We start from the raw sequence: 20,744 nt of genomic DNA, 5'->3' as shown, positions 1-20,744 counted from the left end.
GCTGCACGACGTTTAAGTATCTGCGTACATATTCAAAGCACGCGCGTCGGCGCGTTTTCTGTGCCGCGGGGGCTGCATTAGCGATTGCACGTGGCTGTCTGTCGTCGGTATTGGGTAAATAACTACGAATAAACCTCCGGTTGATTAAGGGGAGGCCTGTGCCCAGCAATGGGACGTAATAGGCTGTTTATGTATGTATGTAATAATAACTTATTTTTATTCGTAGGTAAATAGGTAAACAATAATTTTAAATGTAAGCACACTTTACAAGGAAAAGGAAACCGTTAACCTTTTTTTCTAAAGTCGATCCAATGTTTGTCAAACTTATTGATCCATTGCCTATTGGGATGAGCAGAGCCGTAAGACGTTGAAACATAACTTAAAACACTCTTGATAGGTAGTTGCGTTCTAAGATGTGATTACTGTATAAGTTGCAACAACGCACCTTCTATTAGGATTAGGTAAGTACCTACGACGTCAGCTCCCACGATTGCCGACCTACTACTACTACTACTCCTCAAAAATGCGGTCTCCTGCCCGTCGCTGTCGCTAACAAAGTTGAAACAAAATAGATAAGACCTTCGACAAGCCAATGGCTCTGTCAGTATACTGGTATATTTTTTACTCCCGCGCGCTATTCTAATCTCGCGCCCCGTAAAGAAGTGTGTCCTTTCCGGTAATGATGTTGACTTCCGGTAGTGGAACGCCCCAAATGTTTTTGTTTTGTTCATAGACGAAGCTGCTGCTGGGTTCTGCCGACATATACTTATAATGTTTAACAATATGGGCGCTTCTTTCTTGATCATAAAATACGATAAACAGTAATGCCGTCTAGATAGGTACCTAAACTAAATCTGGTAAAAATCCGGTAAAGAAGTGAGTGATTCGTCAATCATACATATCGTACACACTACACATTCAATAAATATCGCATATCGGGCCGTGAACAGGGCGCATTAAGCTAATGTCAAAAAAGTTGGAAAGTTTATTTTGACATTTTGTTGTTATGTAAAATACGCGTATTTTTTCTACAATTTAAGGAACAATAAAGTAAGAGACTAAAATGTAAAGTAATAAAAATGTTCACAGTATCTCGTTCTGTGTGATTATTAAATCATTTTGTAACTGTTATAAATCATAACCTTAAATTGGTAATTTTTACTTTTAGGTTCTTCATACAAAATGATTTATAAGTGGTGGCATGTATTTCTTCGGAAACGTATGAAGCCAATCCCAGGGGATCAAGCTGTGCTCTGGAAACAGAGGTTAAGTCTGATATATGGATTATTGGCTTGGAATGCATTTGGATTAGTAGTATATAGTGCTTATAAAGGGAAAGCTGACTGGGCTCATTACTACGGTCTCAAGTCTGATGAAGAGCAAGCTACACCTCCAGGTAACTATATAATTTCCGTGGTGTTCACACTAACCTATAACAGGTGCATGACTGTGCACCCACAAAAATATGAGTGACGGGGGTCAGTATCCTGAGATATGTAATGTATAGTACTTTTATTAAACATTTTCTGATTTTGTTATTCATTTTTCAGCTTTGGGATGGGCAAATACCCTAGGAATAAAGAATGCCAAAGTTTTTAGGATACAAGGTTTTCAAAAAGTGGATGAGTATGATATAGTGGAGGGTGTTAGTGTGAAGTCTGACGGTGCACCAGAAAATAAAGAAGCATTAATATAATAATACAATCTGTGTACCTTCTCTCAACACTCACTTGTACATAATAAGTATGATAAGTAGTCTAAAATAATTGTTCAAATTAGAAAACAAATAAAACAAAATGTTATTGAAATATAAATATTTTATTTCTTTAAGGCACTTATAATTAATAAGATTTCTTTTCAAAAACTAGCAACATGATTGCTGGAATATTTTTTTATAATAATATTTTTTTATGTAAAATAATACCAAATCACATTTCATTTCAGTCTAGTATAAGTTCACTAGGAAAATAGTTCGTCATTTTACATTATATTCTGATATACTTATAATAAGTGATTGAGGAACAATCAGATATTTAAATAGTATCCTTATGATTAAGATCACAGCTCAATAAGGCAGATCGGTGCAGGTTAGCAGTTGTTGTGTGCGTGGCAAGCGATGGCGCGGCCATGCCGCCGCCTCTCTAGCTCTTGTAGTAATGCAGATCTGAAATAGATAAATAATAATAATCTTATGTTTAATAATCACTACTCTCATCAAAATTAAATAAACTCATATTTTGTATGGTAATTAATTGAGTGATGTAGGTTTAAGATCAAATCAAATCAAATCAATTTATTTGCGAGAACACATAGATACAATAAAGGTGGTAAAATAATTTTAATAACAATGTTGTGATGTGTTCGGCCTGCATGCAGGCGTACAAATATGCATAAGAAAATAAAAAATAATATAAATAAGATAAGATAAATTATGAATACTAAATAAATACAAATCTAAAACTGTCGAAAAACATTTTCTTTTTTCTATTTAATTTTTTTAGTTAAGCTATGTAATAATGGATGGGAGATGAATTTTAATCGAGAAAAACGTAATAATAAGTCTGACATTTTATCACATTTTTATATGATAATTTTGTGTTTTGACATTTAGTAAAAAGTAACTGATTTGACTAGTTGGAAACTACCCTATTGAAGCCATCCCAACATCACATATTAAAATATTCCAAGAATGCAAGAACCCACCAACCATAATGTCTATTAGGATAGAATACTCTTTTTTTCCTTCATCTGCCTTGTTACTAGGATGGCAAAGCCACTGGTATGGAAGTCCTAATATAGATATGATGAACAATAAGATTTAGATTTACCTGTACTGCTCATATTTCATGACAATCAGCTGCAACTCTTGCTTGTAGAGGCGCGTCAGCATGTCGGAGTAGCAATCCAGCTCGCTCAGCCGGAACATGCTCCAGCGCAGCTTCTGATCCAGTTCTGGATCGGCTGTGGAATCAACAAGAAACATTTAGGGTCAAACCACATTTGTCAGCACCTCTTTCTAATATCTGTGTCAGCATCTCATCGCATTTTCCTATACTTCTATCCTTTTCTGTTACTAAGAACTGTCATTTGGTAAAACGAGAGAGCGACCGCACGCCGCAGATAGGCAATAGCGCGCATAAACACGCTATAGCGTGATGACAGATGTGCTTCAACCTTTATAGTTAAATTTCCTTTAAAGAGGTGTATTTTTGTAGAGTTGTGTTGTTGTAGGATTGAACCATCAGGCCGCACCGCATCGTACTTTCCTATGCTTCTATCCTCTGTTACTCGCACACGGCAGAATCGATTAGGCGGGGGAACGCTGTATCACTGGCGGAACAAATGCGGTTTTGTGCTGCCAGATGTTGTTCAATTCAACCCTTGTTCCTCCGCCAATAAGATTTTTACTTTTCATTCATAAAGCCTGATTGGCTAGTAAATATAAAACCCCTGTTAATTATCGCATTTTTAATCTGTATACCTGGCATTTGTTTATAAACAGAAAAGCTGTCATTATTATTAAAGTTGCAAAATGGTGAAGCTTTTAAATTCCTGGTTAGGGTTTATTGTAATTAACATGGTCATACCTTTAGAGTACACAATTAGCCAGTGCGGTATCTCTTCTAGCAAGTATGGCGGGACGAGGGTAGGAACGAATGGGCTGACCAGGTAGCAGCCGCCGACTAGACACGGGTGCGCGTACGTCGTTTGGTGAGTGATCTCACTGGAAAATATACAACATACATACATAAACTCACGCCCGTAATCCCAAATGGGGTGGGCAGAGCCACAAGTAATCAAAGACAACTTGCAGCCACTGTTGATAAGAAGTCCTAAGATGGATATGATGAACATTATGGAAAATATACAATTCTATTACAAAACGCTAATAATTTATACCTTTTGACTAGCATGCTGGGTAGCACAGGCATCACTAGTATTTTTTTCTATTGTCTCTTTTGCATTAGGCTGTAATCTTTCTACTTATCCTGCTGGCAAGAACTATAAGTGATAAAAGGAGATTTTGCCCAAATGGAGGCAGTCAAGAGCCCTAAGTCACTGAGCAGTTGATGTTAACATGTGTTAACAGTTACAGTTGGTCTGATGAATCATTTGAACATTGTTGAGTCCACTTAAACGGAGTCTAATATTATGCACGTTTACGAATTCAATGTCCAGTGCGAATTTTCCTCTAAATTTTCTTTGAATAGAAATCAACACATGTACGATTAAGCATAACGGGCATGTACAAGCATAAGGTGAGCGTCTACTTAAGTGTATTTCTAAATAGCAGCTTTATACTTACTTGAAGTAATAGACGCCATGATGCGGCGTGGAGACGCGTTGCCAGGGCTGCGGCACGCTCTCGAGCGGGTGCGTCCAGTGGGTGGTTTGCGTGTTGTGGTCCATGTAGTAGCGGCGGCCGCGCAGCGTGCGGTCCGCGGACCAGCCCGGCGGCAGCGGCAGCTCACACTCGTCTGACCCTGCTGAGGGTAACACGCCAATACAATAAAAATCAACAGAGCAACAAAATTATACGGCGTCATAGAATAATACTACGTACAGTCATGAGCAATATAATGTACCCACTTTAGGACTCTGTCGCACTAACATATTTGACATTTAGTGAGAGTTACAATTCAATTTGTCAAAAAAGTTAATGTGACATGGTACCAAAGTGTATACATATTAATGCTCGTGACCGTATAGGACGGCAGCTCTCCGCTGCTCCCCACCAAAGGCTGAGATAGGTTTATCTCACCCCCCTCAGTCTTCAATCGTATGGCGACAGATACGCGTGTACGATAACGTCAATGTGCAGTGTTTGTAAAATACGAGGTGTTTTGTATGAAGTGTCCGGGTTGGCGTATAAATTCTATGACGTAAAAATTACGTCATTGAAATCAAGGTTCCTATTAGTTATTTGTATAATAAGCAGTATTGCTACGGAACACGAATGACAAGAATCCATCGATGGGAGAATCGGTAGGAAATACGAAAAGAATGGCGCGGTAAATATATCGTATTACGGAAGGTTGGCAAAAAAAGATGTTTTTTGCCCAGCTGTAGGTCAAAGGGAGACTACAGACTTTGATTTAAAAACTCTTCTAGTTACAATTAACATGTGTATTTATTTATTTACCTTTGCTTGTAGAGATGATACTGCTTCCGTGGCTTTTGGGAGGATACGGAATCGCCGACGTGTTCACGTAGTTCGAGTATATTGGTGAAGATTGGCTGCCCGTCGTATATGCTGTAATTTTTTTTTACACGATATGTAATTTAGTTATGTAAGAGAAATTGTGTAAATTCTGAATCTGTAGAAATAACAGTTACTACAGATTACATTCAGAATCTGTCCAATTTTTTTTGAAGATGCTATGTACCCTGTTTCATAAACTGTGAATTTGTGTTTAACTGACCATCATCATTAGCCCATTAACGTCCCCACTGCTGGGGCACGGGCCTTCCCTATGGATGGATAGGGAGACTAGATACTAGACTGATTGGTTGTGTCTGAAATAAATAATTTGAATTTTTGAATTTGAATTTAACTATCCTCTCTTAATTGCGATATAAAATCTGAAATAGACACTTGATAGTAAGAAATATAAAATATGGAACAACTAGAATGATTCTGAAGAGTAACAGTGCTTACAATCGCTACATGTATGGAGTCGAACGGCCGTGTGTGGTGAAGGCGGATGCAGCCGCGGGGTGAGGCTCAGGTTGGAAGACAGGCGCGGCATGCTGGACTCGCGGGAGCCGTACTGTTGCTGTTTTTGTTGCTGAACCTATAGATGGGATTCATTGGTGGGATTACTGTGTGTGGGAAGGAGCATACATGCCCTTAATTTATCTTAAGTGCAGTTTTCACGAACACAGTCGTTTCGACTATCATAGATGGTGATACGGCTCACCACCTATCACATTGGTCTAACAGAAAGCTAGGTGAGGTGTGGTATTCAAGTCATGTTGAGATGGATGGTACTACTGACTACCCCAATTGGAATATAGTTGTAAGCTTATCTTATACATGGCAAGATTCAGGTTAAAAATACCAAATATAATGTATTTTTTGTAAATAATAATAACAAAAATAAAAATACTTAAGTACCCTTAATTGTATAAGTTATGTACGCCGTAATTGTCATATAATATTAGTCACAATACCGTAACCTTATAAATGTTAAATGTTTTAATATATGTGATGTGGTTGTACTTTATAAATAAATAAATAAATAACAAACTCATCAATCACAGTATACTAGGCTCATAGATAGATAAAATGTTTATTTAGTTTTAAGACAGAACTATCCAAAAAATATACTTTGGATTGTTATATCAGTATTCTATCCTCTAAGTGCCTTTTTTTGGAGATGAGTAATTTATAAATACAAGTGCATACAGGTAGCCATACAAGTAGGTATGGATGTTAGTGATACTGTAACAAATACTGAGGGGTTAGTATATGATCCTGTGTAGATATCAAGTGGAATTTCCTGTCGGAAAATTCATGAAAGTTTTACTGTTTTTTTATTATTTTCAGTCCCATACTTTTGCTACAGAAAAATTTATTTATTTATTTATTTAAAATTCACTTTATATCAACTCAGAATCCTTCCCTCAAAGTTCTCGTTGCGATGTCACTAACACCATGTGTATATGTCTACTAATGATGGAGAATCCGACTGACAGAGATGAATGGAAAAAGAATACATGTTGTGCCTACTCCACATAGAGTGGGATAATGGCAATAGAATGATGATGTCTACTAATGGCTACGCCACCATTAAAGGGGAGAAGGTATGACCAGATTTATATTTTTAATTTTACCTGTTGTTGATTCTGATAAATAGGATCCTCCTGCTGCTGTCGGTAGTATCTGTAGCTTGTTTGTCTGCTAAATGAGTCGTCCATGTCATTCAGTGTTGATTGTGAAGCCTAAAAATTATAAATGTGAAAGAAACTCAATCTGCTACTTTTCCATACTTTAACAACTATACCGATTTGGATAAAATTTGGCTTATAGATAGATCCAAATTCAGTTACAGACATAAGGTATAAAAAAAATAATTAAATCATTCAAAGAAGACCCTTTTATTTACCAGATTAGATTCCAGTAAGTACTGTTGAGAGTTGTAGTTGACTGTAGCATTTGATGGACCTGGCATAGGCAATTCATTAGTGGACAAATTAGCAAACCTGCAATAAAAATATCATCATCTGAACAAAACACAACAAAATAAAAATCTAAAACTAATATAAATATATTGTTGTATATTTGACTTCAACTAATAGATACTACTACATACATATTGCATGGGTACTGCATAGGTATGCATGATGGTAGTGGTGGTATGCTGTTAAGAATCCTAAAAAATAAATGTATAGAAATTTGCATCTTTATCCGCTAATCTAATGATATCGGCTAATCTAATGCATCTGATGATTTAGTAGACAAATGTTTATTTATAGCTGTAACTGATCAACATTTCATAACAAGTATAATATAGAAACAGGACTGACAGGTCAGAGATAAACAGGCGCATGTTGTGCAAATTATACGAGTTAATTGACATGACGACATCACACACCTGCTCGCTAAATTGGGCACTGACTCGCTGGGCGTGTACTTGCCCGCATGACCGCTCATTGTCTGCGCCTTCCCGAACTTGTTCTCATGGCTCTGGGACCCCACGTCACTGGCGCCAAAAGGCTGACTCTTCGGCCTCCGATTATGTCCCGTCGTCCACACATTTATAACTTAAACAAACGATACTCATCGATTGCTGACTTGTATGAAATACAAATGCAAATACTTATATCTGAAGACACCTTTAAATAACATCAGACAACCTTTGTTTTCATTCACACAAATAAGAGAATAAATCTGCAGAACTTCATGAACAAACTTACTTGGTAAATCCGGAGGAGTGTCTTTCTTTATGTATTTTCCGACAACACCTTCATTTACATTAGCTTTTTGGCCTTTTCGTGATATCATTTTTACAAAATAACTAAACAAAAAGAAACAAACTAAAATATAAACTAATACGAACACCCACCAACTTCCATTATCATGCAAGTGTCAAATTGAGGAGAGTTGCTAGATTGGGTTTTTTTTCGTAATTCCGGGGTAAAAATAACTTGAATAATAACAAGTATATAAGAACGATGCGCGATGGTGGAAATATTAGAGAATTGTTTATTTTAACTTTTGCAGTCAAGCTCATACTTGATTGAAATTGACAGTTTACGCGGGGATCTTTGTTTTGTGGTTCGGGGAAGTTTTTCGTAAAAAATGGGGGAATTATAGAATATTTGTCTGGCAACACAAGGCGTTTTATTTTTTAAACTAGTTTTTTTTGGAAAGGGTTACATTTGGTTACATTTCAATTGTTGCTAATCTAAGACCAAGGCTAATGAATAATTTATAAATAATCACAGAAAAAGAAAATAAAGAATGATTAATTCATTATTTGGCGTAAAATGCAATTTTATAAAATAATATGAATAATTCTGATAAAATAAAATAAAATTTAGCAAAGCATACAAAGAGCTCTAACAGCTTTTCTTTTTCTTCAAATGGCAATATTATTTTATAGCTTATTTTTGATTGGTTATTTTTTTATCAATAATAGCTGCTATTGGTTGACCTTAAGCCCCGCCTCTTCACCGTTGTTTCGGTTTAAGACCTATGCTTATGGCGTTTTCATAACGTGAAAAAGAACAGGTATATATTTTTATTAATCGTTTTTCTCTCTCCAAAATTTAATAGTTTACACTTTTTAAATAATTTATGGTTCTTACTGTAGCGTGGCGCGAGATCGCGAATTTTGTGTGATTATTTTTATAATTGTATGTAATTTTGTTACTTTAAATATCGTGTGTAATAAATTCAGTAGAACAAATATATTGTGTTACTGTTACAATGTTTTTTTTAGTAGGCTTAGGACTTGGTGATGCTAAAGATATCACTGTTCGTGGTTTGGAAATCGTAAAGAAATGTGATAAAGTGTTATTAGAAGGATATACTTCAATACTTACAGTAGGAAAAGAAGTTTTGGTAAGTGGTTAATTCATTACTATCACCTTTACGTCGTCAAGAATTATCTAACAAGTTCGTCTATTTAAATTTATAATACGATAATTGTGTAGGTTAGGATTTTTAGCAGGCGTTGACAACTGCTTTCTTCTATAATAATTATAGCTAAATAAACAAGAACTTATTGTAAAAATCTCAAGAGTGTTGTTTTATTCCACAGGAGGAATTCTATGGAAGGCCGTTGATAATAGCTGATCGAGAGCTATGTGAAGGTAACATAGATGACTTCCTCAAGGAGGCCAAGGATAAGGACATAGCTCTGCTTGTTGTGGGGGATCCACTTGGTGCTACTACACACACCGATATGATACTGCGAGCAAAACAGTTTGGTGTTGAAGTACAGGTAATGATAATATGTTTATTAGAATAAGTATGGAACAAAGCTTTTCAGAATAAATTGTATCCTTTTTATTTTGTACAAACTTAAACACATTCCAACATTTTACCCACCAATTATTATTGTCAATGGATATAATTTTATTTAACATGTATGGCACAATCTTTGTTAAGGGTGTTGGGACCCTCGTTCAGCAACAATAGATGAAATAAGTGTAGCGGTGATCAAAATTATTATTTTTGTCATAGATAAACTAAACTTTTTTGCCACTATTTGAAAGTCTCGAGAACTTACAATCAATAAAAAATATTATAAATCCTTCCTATTTTCATCAGGTTTACTCTGATTGATTCCGCTGGGGCACAGCAACTTAAGCATAACATAATGTTAAGTGGTCAGTATTTACATTCATACAATAAGCTATAAAATCAAATCAAATATATTTTATTGCACAGAACTACATTTAAACAATCAGACATAACACATGAATACAGTACAATTTGGGCGGCCTTAGAAACAATTATCTATTTACCAATTTGTGTAATATATTATTATTATATATATTATTAGAAACTATGCATATTTAATTTTTATTACCGAATGGCTAGGGTCCACCCGTCCACCCCCTTAAATTGTCAGAGCAAGTGGTTTACTAATGTAAGATTTTCCATTTCTAAAGGCTTATAATAGAATTCATATCCATTCATGACATTGCTGAAGTAATTATTACCCATGTTAATTGTTATGTTTCTACCTTATATTTCTTTCAGATTGTACACAACGCATCTATAATGAATGCAGTCAGTTGCTGTGGACTTCAGCTGTACAACTTTGGGGAAACAGTGTCCATCCCTTACTGGACGGAAACCTGGCAGCCAGACAGTTTCTTTGAGAAAATTGTTGGTAACTTCTCCAGAAACCTGCACACATTGTGTCTATTAGGTAAGGATCAGTTATAATATTCATATAAAATAACATAAGTAGCCTATACATACATCCCAGTGCTGAGCACAACAGTAAACTATTCACGATTAAATATCATTAACTAATATTTGCCTGAGAAGCTTAGAATGTTTTATGCTACTTATTGTTCCAAGTAAGTATGTTCTAGAACACAACTATTATTGCAGGTGATAGGTTGGTTAGATCCTCACATTTCTTAAAACTGATTGCTAGTTGCCCACTGGCATTGCCCATCCTAATGGAAGGAAGATTTAGATGTATCAAATATATTTTTAGATATTAAAGTAAAGGAGCCAACAGAAGAATCCTTAACAAAGAAAGTGCGACAATACATGGATCCCAAGTTTATGAGTGTGAAAGAGGCGGCTTCACAACTGGTGCAGATCATCGAAAGGAAACCGCAATCAGGTTGACCTCTATTTGATATTAATAATAAAACACTTTATTGTACACAAATTTACAAGACATTTACAGGATAAACTTATTCTAAGGTGGGCAAAGGCGGCCTTAACGCTAAGAGCGATCTCTTCCAGACCTTTGGCAGAGGATATAATACACTTGTTGATATTATTAATATTGAACTATGATTGATACCATCAAGTACCAATGTTTATACTACTTCACATAACAAGTTTAAAGGCAAGGCATTTTTGAAGCTTTTGCTAGAAAATTAATGTTAAGTTCTAAATTAAAATTTTATTAATGATCTCTTTGAATGTTGTTGTAGGCGGTAGCCCACGCATTATTTCGCCTCTACACATTCACCAGAATCGCGAAAAGCGAATGGAAATTCTTTAGAAATATATTCTATTACTCAATCTCACTAAAAAATCGACTTTGAATTCATGTTTGGATCATAGACGGAACATGGTTTCTAGGATTCGTGCCTGGGTAATGGCAATAGACTGGCCATAGCTAGTGGGTGTATATATACTATACACCTCTGCATATCCCTTCGGAGATTATTTTTTATCAACGGAACTTTGGACACAGGTAATTTCGACACGTCATTCGGAAGATACCCAGCCAGCCAGGGGTAGGTAGAAACCCCAATAGGGTTGTCATTCCTCATTCTAAAAACTGGGAATCTACAGAAGTAGGTACCTACATCTAATTGTTTACCAGCTTTAAAAAGAATCATAGGGTTCTTTACATGTATTTAATATGCGTTTAGTTTACTAAATGATGTTATTTGTATTAGGTATAACAAATGATACGTTGGTGGTGGGTGTCTGCCGAGTGGGCGCTCCGGACCAGCAGATCGCGGCGCGCACGCTGCGGGAGATGCAACAATGCGACCTCGGCCCGCCGCTGCACAGTCTCGTCATCCCCGCGCCGGACCTACATCCGCTCGAGACCGACTATCTCGCACAATTCAGATAGCGAACAATAAACTACATTTGAAATATACTCCTAGTTTTATTGAAACAACATTATTTATTACACAATTCGCCTCCTAATCGTCGGCCAAGTGGTTAGTTCGGAATAAATAACACACTTTTTAGGAAGTAATGTAATTAATATATTTTTATTATTTACAATCAATAATTAAACCATGATATAAACAGAATTCGAGCTGCTACCACTAAAAATAACATTCAAACTCATTATTGGTCCACCAAGCTACCACAAATTACTACAAAATAAAATTATTTAAATAGGTAATTTTAATCATAAATGTTAAAAAGGTACATTAATTATTATTTGGTCTAAGTTTCACAATTATAAATAATGAAAATTATATGCAATATACAAATAACGGAATGTAGAGATACCAAAGGTGGATATGCAAGGTCACCTAATTGGTATACATCAAACATGTCTAGATAAAAACTGGAAAATGGTGGGTCACATTCACATTACAATTAATTAAAAAGTAAAGTTTAGAGGCATGGCTTATAGTATGGAATTTTACACTATGTAACACTAGGACAATTCTTAATATTAAAATTATACAGTCTTTAGACTTAGTTGTAAATAAAGGGTACATACATAATTATAATAATTATGAGACAAATTTATATAAATCGTGCTCTCTATTCGTCAAGTGAGATTACAAAAACAGTGAACTATATAAATAGACATCGATTTAGTGAGAGTATTTCAAATTTCAAACAGCAGATACTTGCTGATCATCGTCATCATCGTCTGGTGCATCGTGATAATAATCATATGAGCGGGTAACACCTTCATGCGAGTGCGCGCGGCTGAGTCGTTCCAGGCGCGCCACCTGGGTGGCGAGCGTGTACGGCGCCTGCGGCATGCGCGGCGGCGGCACGGGGCGCACGCAGCTGGCCGCTGTGCACGAGCCGTGTCCGCTGTCACTCGACGTCGCCGAGCCCGTCTTTCTCAGTGGCAAGTTTACTAGCGATGTAACACTGCTGCTCTCCGCCGAAAGGTCGACTGGCAGCGGCGTGGGCGTGTCCGAGTGCGATCTCTCATGAGCCGTGCGGGGGCAGCAAATTCCTGGACCGGGACCGTCTCGCCTATGCGTGCAGGGCGATGGTCCTGATGGTGGCGGTCTAGGCTGGTGCGGTCTAGTTTTGGCGGGTTCCGATAGTGCTAGCAATTTTCGGACTGCTTGCGGTGAAGCTGCGCCAAATTTATTTCCTGCAAAACTCTTTTTGCTCTCACTGGCGGAAGACGCGCTGCTAGTAGTTGACAAGGAAGGTGAAGGATGTCGACGGCGAGGCATCGCGGGAGCCGGCCCGGCGCCCTCGCATTCCAATGAAAGTGCATGAAGTCTTTCCTCGTCAGTTTCTACGTGCATACGATTCAAATACGCTTTGACGCGTCTTACCATTTGTGCTTCTTCAAACATCTTTTTGGGATTTGGTACATTAGAAGACTTTTTCCTTCGCTTTACTGTAACTTGGCCTTGTTGTACACCAGTTGTGAGTTGATTCAGAGCAACCATAGCATTTGATGGTGGTTGTTTTCCCAGTTCCAGCAAGGTCAAAAGGTCATATGGAGAGCTGCACATATTTGTTAGTGTTCTAACTTCTTTTGCTATCATCCTTAATTTCTCAAAGTTGACCATCCCCTCCACTTTTGTATCATTACCAAGGTGGATAAATGTGAGGTCTTTCTTAACCACAGGATAGAAAGGGATAACTGGCGATCTTCCTTGTTCCGTCGTCACTAATTGTCGATATTTAGACATGTTCCTTGAGGGATCCATTAACATTTGCAGGTCAGTAAACAGTTTTAAATATTTGGTGGGTAGTTTCTCCCAAGTCATCCTCAGCCTCGATACAGCACCATGGCCCAAACCTGATATGATTGCAAACATTGAATTGAAATTCTTACACTCCTTACAATGTCGTGCTACTTTAATGAACTGTTTCACTATCTTTGACCGACGAACAAGCTGCTGCTCAGTAACAACTTCTGTAACAACCCAAAACATTTCTTTGTTAACAAGTTCTGCAAACTGTGACAGCATTGGTGTACCATATCTGCTTTTCAATTCAAACAGATCATCAACATATTCAGTGCTTTCAATTTGTCTGAAAATGCAAAAGTCCTGTAAAGTTAGTTGAACTGCAACTTCAACAGCATTCAGTTGCAGGAAATGCACAACACTCTCCCTCAGAAGTTCTGGGGCCATTTCATCAGGTACTAAAGTTTCACTTATCCCATTTGTCTTTAGGTAATATCTGGAGCTCAGACCAATTCGTTCAGCCAGATTTTGTAGCTGATCTGGCAAACGATGCTGCTTTATGATGCCTCCTTGTGCTACAGACACCTCACAAAGTGAGAAATTGGAACTGGGATCAGTAATTCCAAATTCTTGCAAAGTTAGCATGACCACTTCTCTTGCAGTGGTCTCTTTGTGTACTAATAAATACTTGCATGTTTGGTCTGCTCTGTAGACTTTAAGCACATGCTCAGGATAGTCAGATGACTGGTATTCATCATAACATATAGATATGAGGTCAGGGTTACTGTGAGAATTATAAAACGAAGTGCTGCTGTTAGCTTTGTTCACAGAATCTGTGTTAGAAATAATGCTGTCATCAGTATGTAAGCCATCAGTTATTGTATTTTTAGGGAGAATATTCATTTTCATTAAAGCTTTCTGCAACCTTCTTTTTGGGCCAAGTGTCATAAATCCTTTTTGTGGTTCTTTCTTGATGCTTAACTGTTGAGGTTTCTTGGTGGGAGATTGAAAAACTGGTGTCAGTGTAATAGGATCATCACTCAACAATTCAGCAGTTGATAGTCTGGCCCTAGGGTCAGTTTGCCAGCGTACCATGTTGGTACAGCCTCTTTGCCTTGGAGAATTTTCAGGCATTAATAGCATTTGCTTGAAGGCTAATAAATTACTTTTTACTGTGATGCTCAAATGTGTTGAACCCGTAATTATTTCCATTGCCTTTGCATGGCTTACATGTCGAAAAGATTGTCCATTAACTTCTATGACTTGATCTCCTCTTTTCAACCCTACTTCTTCTGCTTTAGAGTGCTTTTCTACCTTTAATATGAAAATTCCGTATCCTCTCTCATATCCACCCAGAATTGTGAAATTCAGAGGCTCATCTCTCGTTGGGCGTGATAAAGTGACGCTCCTTGTGCGTGCTTTAGCTGAACAAGCAATGTTCAATAGTCTCAATTGGCTCTCCATTTTTTCTCGTTCCAAAGCTGTCTCAAAGTTTTCAAGAAACTCCATCATGCTTGGATCTGTTTCAAAGTCAGTGAAATGGTTGTTCACCCACAGCAAAACTACTCTGGTAACCTTGTCACGTACAGATGGTTCAGAAAACCAGGCAAGCAACTGTTTTGCAACAACAAGTGGGCTTTCTATAAAAGTTCTGTGAGTCAGTAGGAAGTCTTCTACATAGGTAGAGTCCCGGGCGTTATCCTCAATAAGCTGTAACATCAAATGTTCTGGAGTCCCTCTAATGACCACATGGCCTTGCTGGTGGCCAGATTCACCAGCTGCCCCTCTGTATTCGGTGACAAGAACCACAACACCATTCTCATTTTCATGTCTTCTGATGTTCTCTTCACCTTGATGCAAGATGCGGTAGTAGTCAGTTTGTGTGATACAAACAAACTGACAGTCATCACAGCGTGTGGTCATTACTCCTCTGTGGTAAAGTTTCTCAAGAGTTGCTTCAGCCATTCCAAAGCTGTCGCCCACATTGAGGTGTTCAATCTCTCCATTAGAGTGTTCAATACCCACATGTCCATTAATAAGAACAGACCAAGAGTCATGTTCCTCTCCATCATTCATGACAACAGTGCCAGCTTTTTCAACAACAGCAAATACCATTACAGCACATAAGGCTCGACGTACATTGAGTGTCATGTTGGTGAATGCCTTCAAGTGTTGAGTGAACTCTAGCAGGATTTCAATGTCTTCTTCAGTTCTCTCACTCGGGTCTTTTTCAAGACATTCTCGGACAGCATCACGCACAGTGAGGCTGTCCATGCTCTCTTCCAAATCTTCTTCTTCATCAGAATCCACAATGGATTCCAGGAGACCTGATAGGTCTACCTCCATGTCCATGTCGAGGGAACTATGAACTGACGTCATGGTGTCGCTACCACTGTAAGCAGAGCTTGTATCACTTGCGTTGGAGCACTTGAGTGTGTGGGGGTACAGCTCCGGACTGTGACGGCCACCACGCCCCCCTCTCAACATTGTGAAGATTCTAGCCTCTTCTCACCAACGTCCAGCTTCTGAAACGAAAATATTTTCTTATTAAATAGAAACACAGCATTAGGAAATAAAAAAAATAATTACTTAGATATTAGTCAAAGTTCAAGTACTATTGAGGAAAATTAAGATACACTTCATAAATTAGTTTTCCTCCAAACAGGAAGATTTATATATCTCACTACACTCTCTATCCTAGTTACAGGTCAAATAGGGAAAATGGCATCATAGGTTGAGCTCATAAAGTATACAAAACATACACATACATACTTTAGGCTATCATAACAATAGTGAATATCCAAAAGTGTATTTATAATTAATAGTGATTATCATTATATTAACACCGCATGAATAATGAAATTCAAGTTACTTTCATCATTGCGTCGTCGTACGCACGTAGACGAGTTAACGCATAACGTAGTCAACTACATTTCAGTTTTGTTTATCAATTGCATCACATCATTCCCTTTGAATCTGCATGAAATGATTCAAACTAAAACAATAGACCTATGTATTTCAAAACATTCAATAAATAAATAAATAGTGTCCAAACCTTCACAATTTCTATTTATTTTGCATTCATGGCGGAACTGTCACTGCTTCCATGTTGCTTTCTACTATAATTACTTCTCCCAAGTGGTCTAATTTACTATCCTACTGCAAATCGTAATTACACCACACTTCACAAGAACATACAAGGTTTTTATCCAATGGATAGGTTTTCAAAGAAAAGAATAACGAAATTTAACGACAACCACACAAATCGACAAAAAGGATTTAGAAAGCCACTTTCATATTCAATATTACCATAGACTAAATAATATACCTTTTTGGATGTCTATAGTGGTCTATGGCTTAAAATGCGCTTTAGTGTCACAGTTACGAGCACACTCGTTCGGCCTAAAAGAGTGCAAACAACGGTAAGTACCTCAGAACAATAACTAAAGCATAGAAGGAAGGCTAAAATAGCAACAGAACTCTATAATTCTGCTCTACTTTATCTTACGGAACCGGCGTAATGTTAGACAAAGACGCATATACAAAAATTGTTTCGTAATTTCGTAGGTTGTCACAAGTTTTTCATTGCCTAGTGTTGGGTTTCACTTTAGTAATATGTCGATAAAATTAAATTTACTTACAATTAATGTCGATAAATTTTTTTTACAAGATTTCTTTTTGTAGGATGCAATTATCTTCTTCTTGATGAAAGGAGACTCTGTCTCTGATAGGTAAGTATCTAACCATTTTTGGATTATATTGTCTGGTTTATATTAGTTTGGAGCTGCAGCTCACATTCAGGAAGGAAAGAAAATAGCCAACTGTTATCGTTTCATCGGTAAGTATTTTGTAATATTCGAATTTATTTATGATGTCATCCGCCGTGCACTGGTGTCGATCGACGTGCCGTGCAAATTGGAACCGCCGCCGCCGGGTCTAAGCCGCACAGACGGTAAGAGGCCCGATGGGGTCACGCCATAGACATAGAAAAGAGTATGGACTGGAAATACCTACAGAAAAAACGTGCCACTCTGTAAACATAAAATGGCGGTCTTTACTAGGGCTACAAGCTGTTTCAATACTAGGATTACCATACTCGTACCTACTAGATATAGCATTATACTTAAAAAAATACGGCATACAAGTATTCATAAGAGAACAGAAAGGGAAAGTAAAAGGTAGGTAGGTGGTGTACTGTATCTTTCGTGTAAAACTTGTAAGTATTGTATGTTGTGTGCAATAAAGTATATTTGTATTTGTAAAGGAAGGTTTAGTCAAGATTTATCTAAGTCGCTTACACAAATCTATAACATTCATTACATTCTTTATTGGGCGCAGTTCGTATCAACCTGGAGTGTTGGAGTAGGAGTAAATAAGAACAGGAGGTAAAATGAAATATAAATTAGATCGTAAATCTGTTCATTTTCATTAGCAAGTATTTATTTCACACGTTATTAATTATGTACATTATATTTACAATAAATACAAATTTATTAATTTCTAAACAGTGTCAATTTGCTTAGAAACTGTCTTTGTGACACCCTGTCACATTGTTTTTTTTTTTTTTTTTAAGTCGTTTGATCTTGAGGCGGGACTTGTTCAGCTTTTCTTTTAAATTTTTCATCTCGTCTTCTTGAACTGACTGAAATAAAGTTTAATAATAATGTTAAAATAGTATAGTACAAAATAATCTATAAAAATAAAAGTAAAATATATCTGATTTAAGTGCATTGTGCAGCTGGTTGAATTATACACTCTATATATGTATATCATGTTAAAAATATAAAAAAAGAAAATTATTTGATATACCTTTTCATGTAAATCCAGTCGACACTTTTGGATTTAATATCTGAAATCAAAGATAATAATAATTTACTTATATAAAACGTGTACAACTCATAATTGTTTAGACATAAAACAACTACAGACTTAGTATATACTAAGTTTATTAAGTACATAATAATATGTAGTTGAATGATAGATAGTATAAACGTGTTGTGATAACATGATACAAATATCTTATCTATCTATCCAGCAGTGAGATGATGCAGGCTAGGCTGAAATTTAAATTTAAACACCATTTCATCTGTCTGATCTATAATGTTCAATGTAGGAATAGCATCGTCTCGAAGACGCCTCCACTTTGAATTAGGAACACACATAAATGAATCCGCAGTAAAATGTTTCGAGCAAATACGGCTGTACTTATTTGGAATCCAATTTCGTCTATTAATGCGAATTATCCATTCTTTCTCTTTGTTATCGTCTACAGGAAATCTAAAAATTAAAAGTATCGATAATTTTAGTACATCACTATGGACAATCAACATAACCTCAAATCAATTCCGTATTCATCGATGAAACGTATAATATAATGGATATCTCAAATATTTTATGCTACAAATCTATTCAGCAAAACATATTACTTTCCTAAAATTGTTCAGCAGTTCACATTTCACTAGAAAATTACAAAAAACTTACCGATGAAACGACAGAAGTTGTTGGCTATTTTCTTTTCTTCCTGAATGTGAGCTGCAGCCCCATACCACACAAGACATAATGTCACACAGTCGAGACACTCAATTATTTGATATAAATAAAAGGTTCTTTCCATTTATTTGGAAAAATATTGTTAAATTATCACTTAAAACAATCTGAACACAAGACACTCGTAAACACAGTTGACGCGACCGTGTCAAATAGTTCGGTAAATATAAGTAAAATCTTCTTATGTATGTTACTATGTATTTGGCCGAGTTAAAATGAGTCCAATAGGTCCAAATGACATTTCATGTTGTGACAACCTCGGAAAAAATGAAGCAAAGAGCGACTCATTTGTCCTTTTCTCACTCATAGTTTGTGTCGTAAGCTAGAAGAGAGCCGGTTTATAGTTTCTGAATTCTTATTTTAGCCTTCCTTCTATGCTTTAGTTATTGTTCTGAGGTAAGTACACATCTTGTGTCTCACTTTGTAATTAAAGCGAATGTAAAAATCTGAATATTGAACACAACTTTATTGACGCCGTCACTACTAGCGCCACACTGAACCATAATCACTGAACACAGTAGTTGAAACTGTTATCTAATTTAAAATTTTAAGACCACTCCTTAAAGCTCATATTTCAATGAATAAGTTATCCGATCAAAGGTTATTTTTTTATCAATAAATAAACAAATGGGACTCTTACTATATATTTCAATTTAAAGAATTTGGTAAGAAGTCCGTTAAAAAACAATACAAAATGCGAAGATGAATCTACAACTTATTATATTATCGTATTTATGGCAAAACAGCGTAACGCACTATTAGAAAAAAAAACAGCCATAAACTGTGACTTCTTTTCCTGAACGTATCCATACGTCTTACAAACGGAAGAAGTAGGTATTTATCATAATTCTTTGTACGTTTATATCATTATTTCAGTATTATAATCTTATTATATTAAATGATAAATAATAAAACTGTTTTCTGAAGCTAATTATTATTTTGAAAGTTATATATCTGCTTGCATTGATATTAAAAGTACGTAAACTGGCCAACTGAACATATTTCTATCTCCATCTATTTTCAGAGATAGGTACTTTTCTGTGTAGCGTTTTCGCAGCTAAAACCAGTGATGATAATCTTTTACTTATAACTTTTATAAATTGATCGTTTTCCGCAGCGGAAAAAGTCGCAGAAACATAAAATTGTTCTCGTAAAAGTGTAACATCTCTAAATAATCTCGTGCGTAGCGTTAAAATGCGTCCTGTTTCACAGTCGAGACGGATGGTGAGCGATGGCGAGAATACGGTGATAGATTTTTGGTGTTGAATTTGCTCCGTGTCATCAATGCTATAGTTTTCGACTACGTCTACGAAGGACATAAATCGTTCGGTTTCGTCGTATTACGTGTTAATATAACTAAATCTCAGATCATTTCGGAGGATTATTGTTAGGAAATATTGTCATTGACTGACCGGCTGATATTACACGAGGATTCCAAATTCACCTCAGGAGTCGATGGTAGCTATACTTACCAATAGTCGGGGTTCCGTTAGGGTGACCAATTTTATGGATTAACTAGTTTTACAAGCTAGTATAGATTATAAAATTATACTAGTATTGTGTACTATAAAAATCCTTACTAGGTGGTATTTGCATCTCTTCCCTATGAGTTGGTAACATTAAAA

The 20,744-nt window shown here is 36.5% G+C and overlaps 3 protein-coding genes and 1 long non-coding RNA gene across 5 annotated transcripts; 1 reads left to right on the top strand and 3 right to left on the bottom strand.

Annotated features, from left to right (window-relative positions):
- Positions 1-1,933: 1,933 nt before the first annotated feature.
- Positions 1,934-8,106, bottom strand: LOC126374924 (protein salvador homolog 1). Of its 2 annotated transcripts, none has more exons than XM_050021707.1 (10): positions 7,921-8,106; positions 7,599-7,767; positions 7,110-7,206; positions 6,838-6,945; positions 5,660-5,795; positions 5,144-5,254; positions 4,307-4,484; positions 3,588-3,724; positions 2,829-2,961; positions 1,934-2,164 (listed from the first exon to the last, which is right to left on the bottom strand). In XM_050021707.1, the coding sequence occupies exons 1-10, from the start codon at positions 8,006-8,008 to the stop codon at positions 2,089-2,091; spliced, it is 1,233 nt and encodes a 410-aa protein (XP_049877664.1). In that variant the 5' UTR covers positions 8,009-8,106; the 3' UTR covers positions 1,934-2,088. The 2 variants fall into 2 exon arrangements, with proteins under 2 accessions (XP_049877664.1, XP_049877663.1); XM_050021706.1 differs by having other exon boundaries at positions 4,307-4,487; positions 7,921-8,103.
- Positions 8,107-8,800: 694 nt separating this feature from the next.
- Positions 8,801-11,819, top strand: LOC126374928 (diphthine methyl ester synthase). The gene is made up of 5 exons (XM_050021712.1): positions 8,801-9,070; positions 9,270-9,452; positions 10,217-10,388; positions 10,686-10,817; positions 11,611-11,819. Exons 1-5 carry the CDS (start codon positions 8,936-8,938, stop codon positions 11,790-11,792), a joined length of 804 nt encoding a protein of 267 aa, XP_049877669.1. The 5' UTR covers positions 8,801-8,935; the 3' UTR covers positions 11,793-11,819.
- LOC126374915 (rap guanine nucleotide exchange factor 2) lies at positions 11,809-16,875 on the bottom strand. The gene is made up of 2 exons (XM_050021687.1): positions 16,628-16,875; positions 11,809-16,097 (listed from the first exon to the last, which is right to left on the bottom strand). The coding sequence occupies exon 2, from the start codon at positions 16,057-16,059 to the stop codon at positions 12,520-12,522; it is 3,540 nt and encodes a 1,179-aa protein (XP_049877644.1). The 5' UTR covers positions 16,060-16,097; positions 16,628-16,875; the 3' UTR covers positions 11,809-12,519.
- A 1,169-nt stretch (positions 16,876-18,044) lies between these two features.
- On the bottom strand, positions 18,045-19,263 carry LOC126375117 (uncharacterized). Its single transcript, XR_007567534.1, has 3 exons — positions 19,054-19,263; positions 18,382-18,421; positions 18,045-18,214 (listed from the first exon to the last, which is right to left on the bottom strand). It is a non-coding gene; the product is annotated as an uncharacterized LOC126375117 (long non-coding RNA).
- Between the last annotated feature and the right edge of the window lie 1,481 nt (positions 19,264-20,744).

The sequence above is a fragment of the Pectinophora gossypiella genome, chromosome 18 (genome assembly GCF_024362695.1).
Source record: "Pectinophora gossypiella chromosome 18, ilPecGoss1.1, whole genome shotgun sequence".
NCBI classification, from domain to species: domain Eukaryota; kingdom Metazoa; phylum Arthropoda; class Insecta; order Lepidoptera; family Gelechiidae; genus Pectinophora; species Pectinophora gossypiella.
The sequence above is the reverse complement of the archived record's forward strand: the minus strand, read 5'-3'. Positions and strand labels throughout refer to the sequence as shown.

What these genes read in the sequence shown, in the direction of transcription:
- LOC126374924 (XM_050021706.1), bottom strand. Translation starts at nt 8,008, where the DNA reads ATGATATCACGAAAAGGCCAAAAAGCTAATGTAAATGAAGGTGTTGTC. An exon ending in CACTCCTCCGGATTTACCAA is followed by an intron (nt 7,768 to 7,920) that starts GTAAGTTTGTTC and finishes CGTTTGTTTAAG; the next exon opens with TTATAAATGTGTGGACGACG. An exon ending in TTTATCAGAATCAACAACAG is followed by an intron (nt 5,796 to 6,837) that starts GTAAAATTAAAA and finishes TCCCATCTATAG; the next exon opens with GTTCAGCAACAAAAACAGCA.
- LOC126374928 (XM_050021712.1), top strand. Translation starts at nt 8,936, where the DNA reads ATGTTTTTTTTAGTAGGCTTAGGACTTGGTGATGCTAAAGATATCACT. An exon ending in CAGTAGGAAAAGAAGTTTTG is followed by an intron (nt 9,071 to 9,269) that starts GTAAGTGGTTAA and finishes TTTATTCCACAG; the next exon opens with GAGGAATTCTATGGAAGGCC. An exon ending in CGAAAGGAAACCGCAATCAG is followed by an intron (nt 10,818 to 11,610) that starts GTTGACCTCTAT and finishes TATTTGTATTAG; the next exon opens with GTATAACAAATGATACGTTG.
- LOC126374915 (XM_050021687.1), bottom strand. Translation starts at nt 16,059, where the DNA reads ATGTTGAGAGGGGGGCGTGGTGGCCGTCACAGTCCGGAGCTGTACCCC.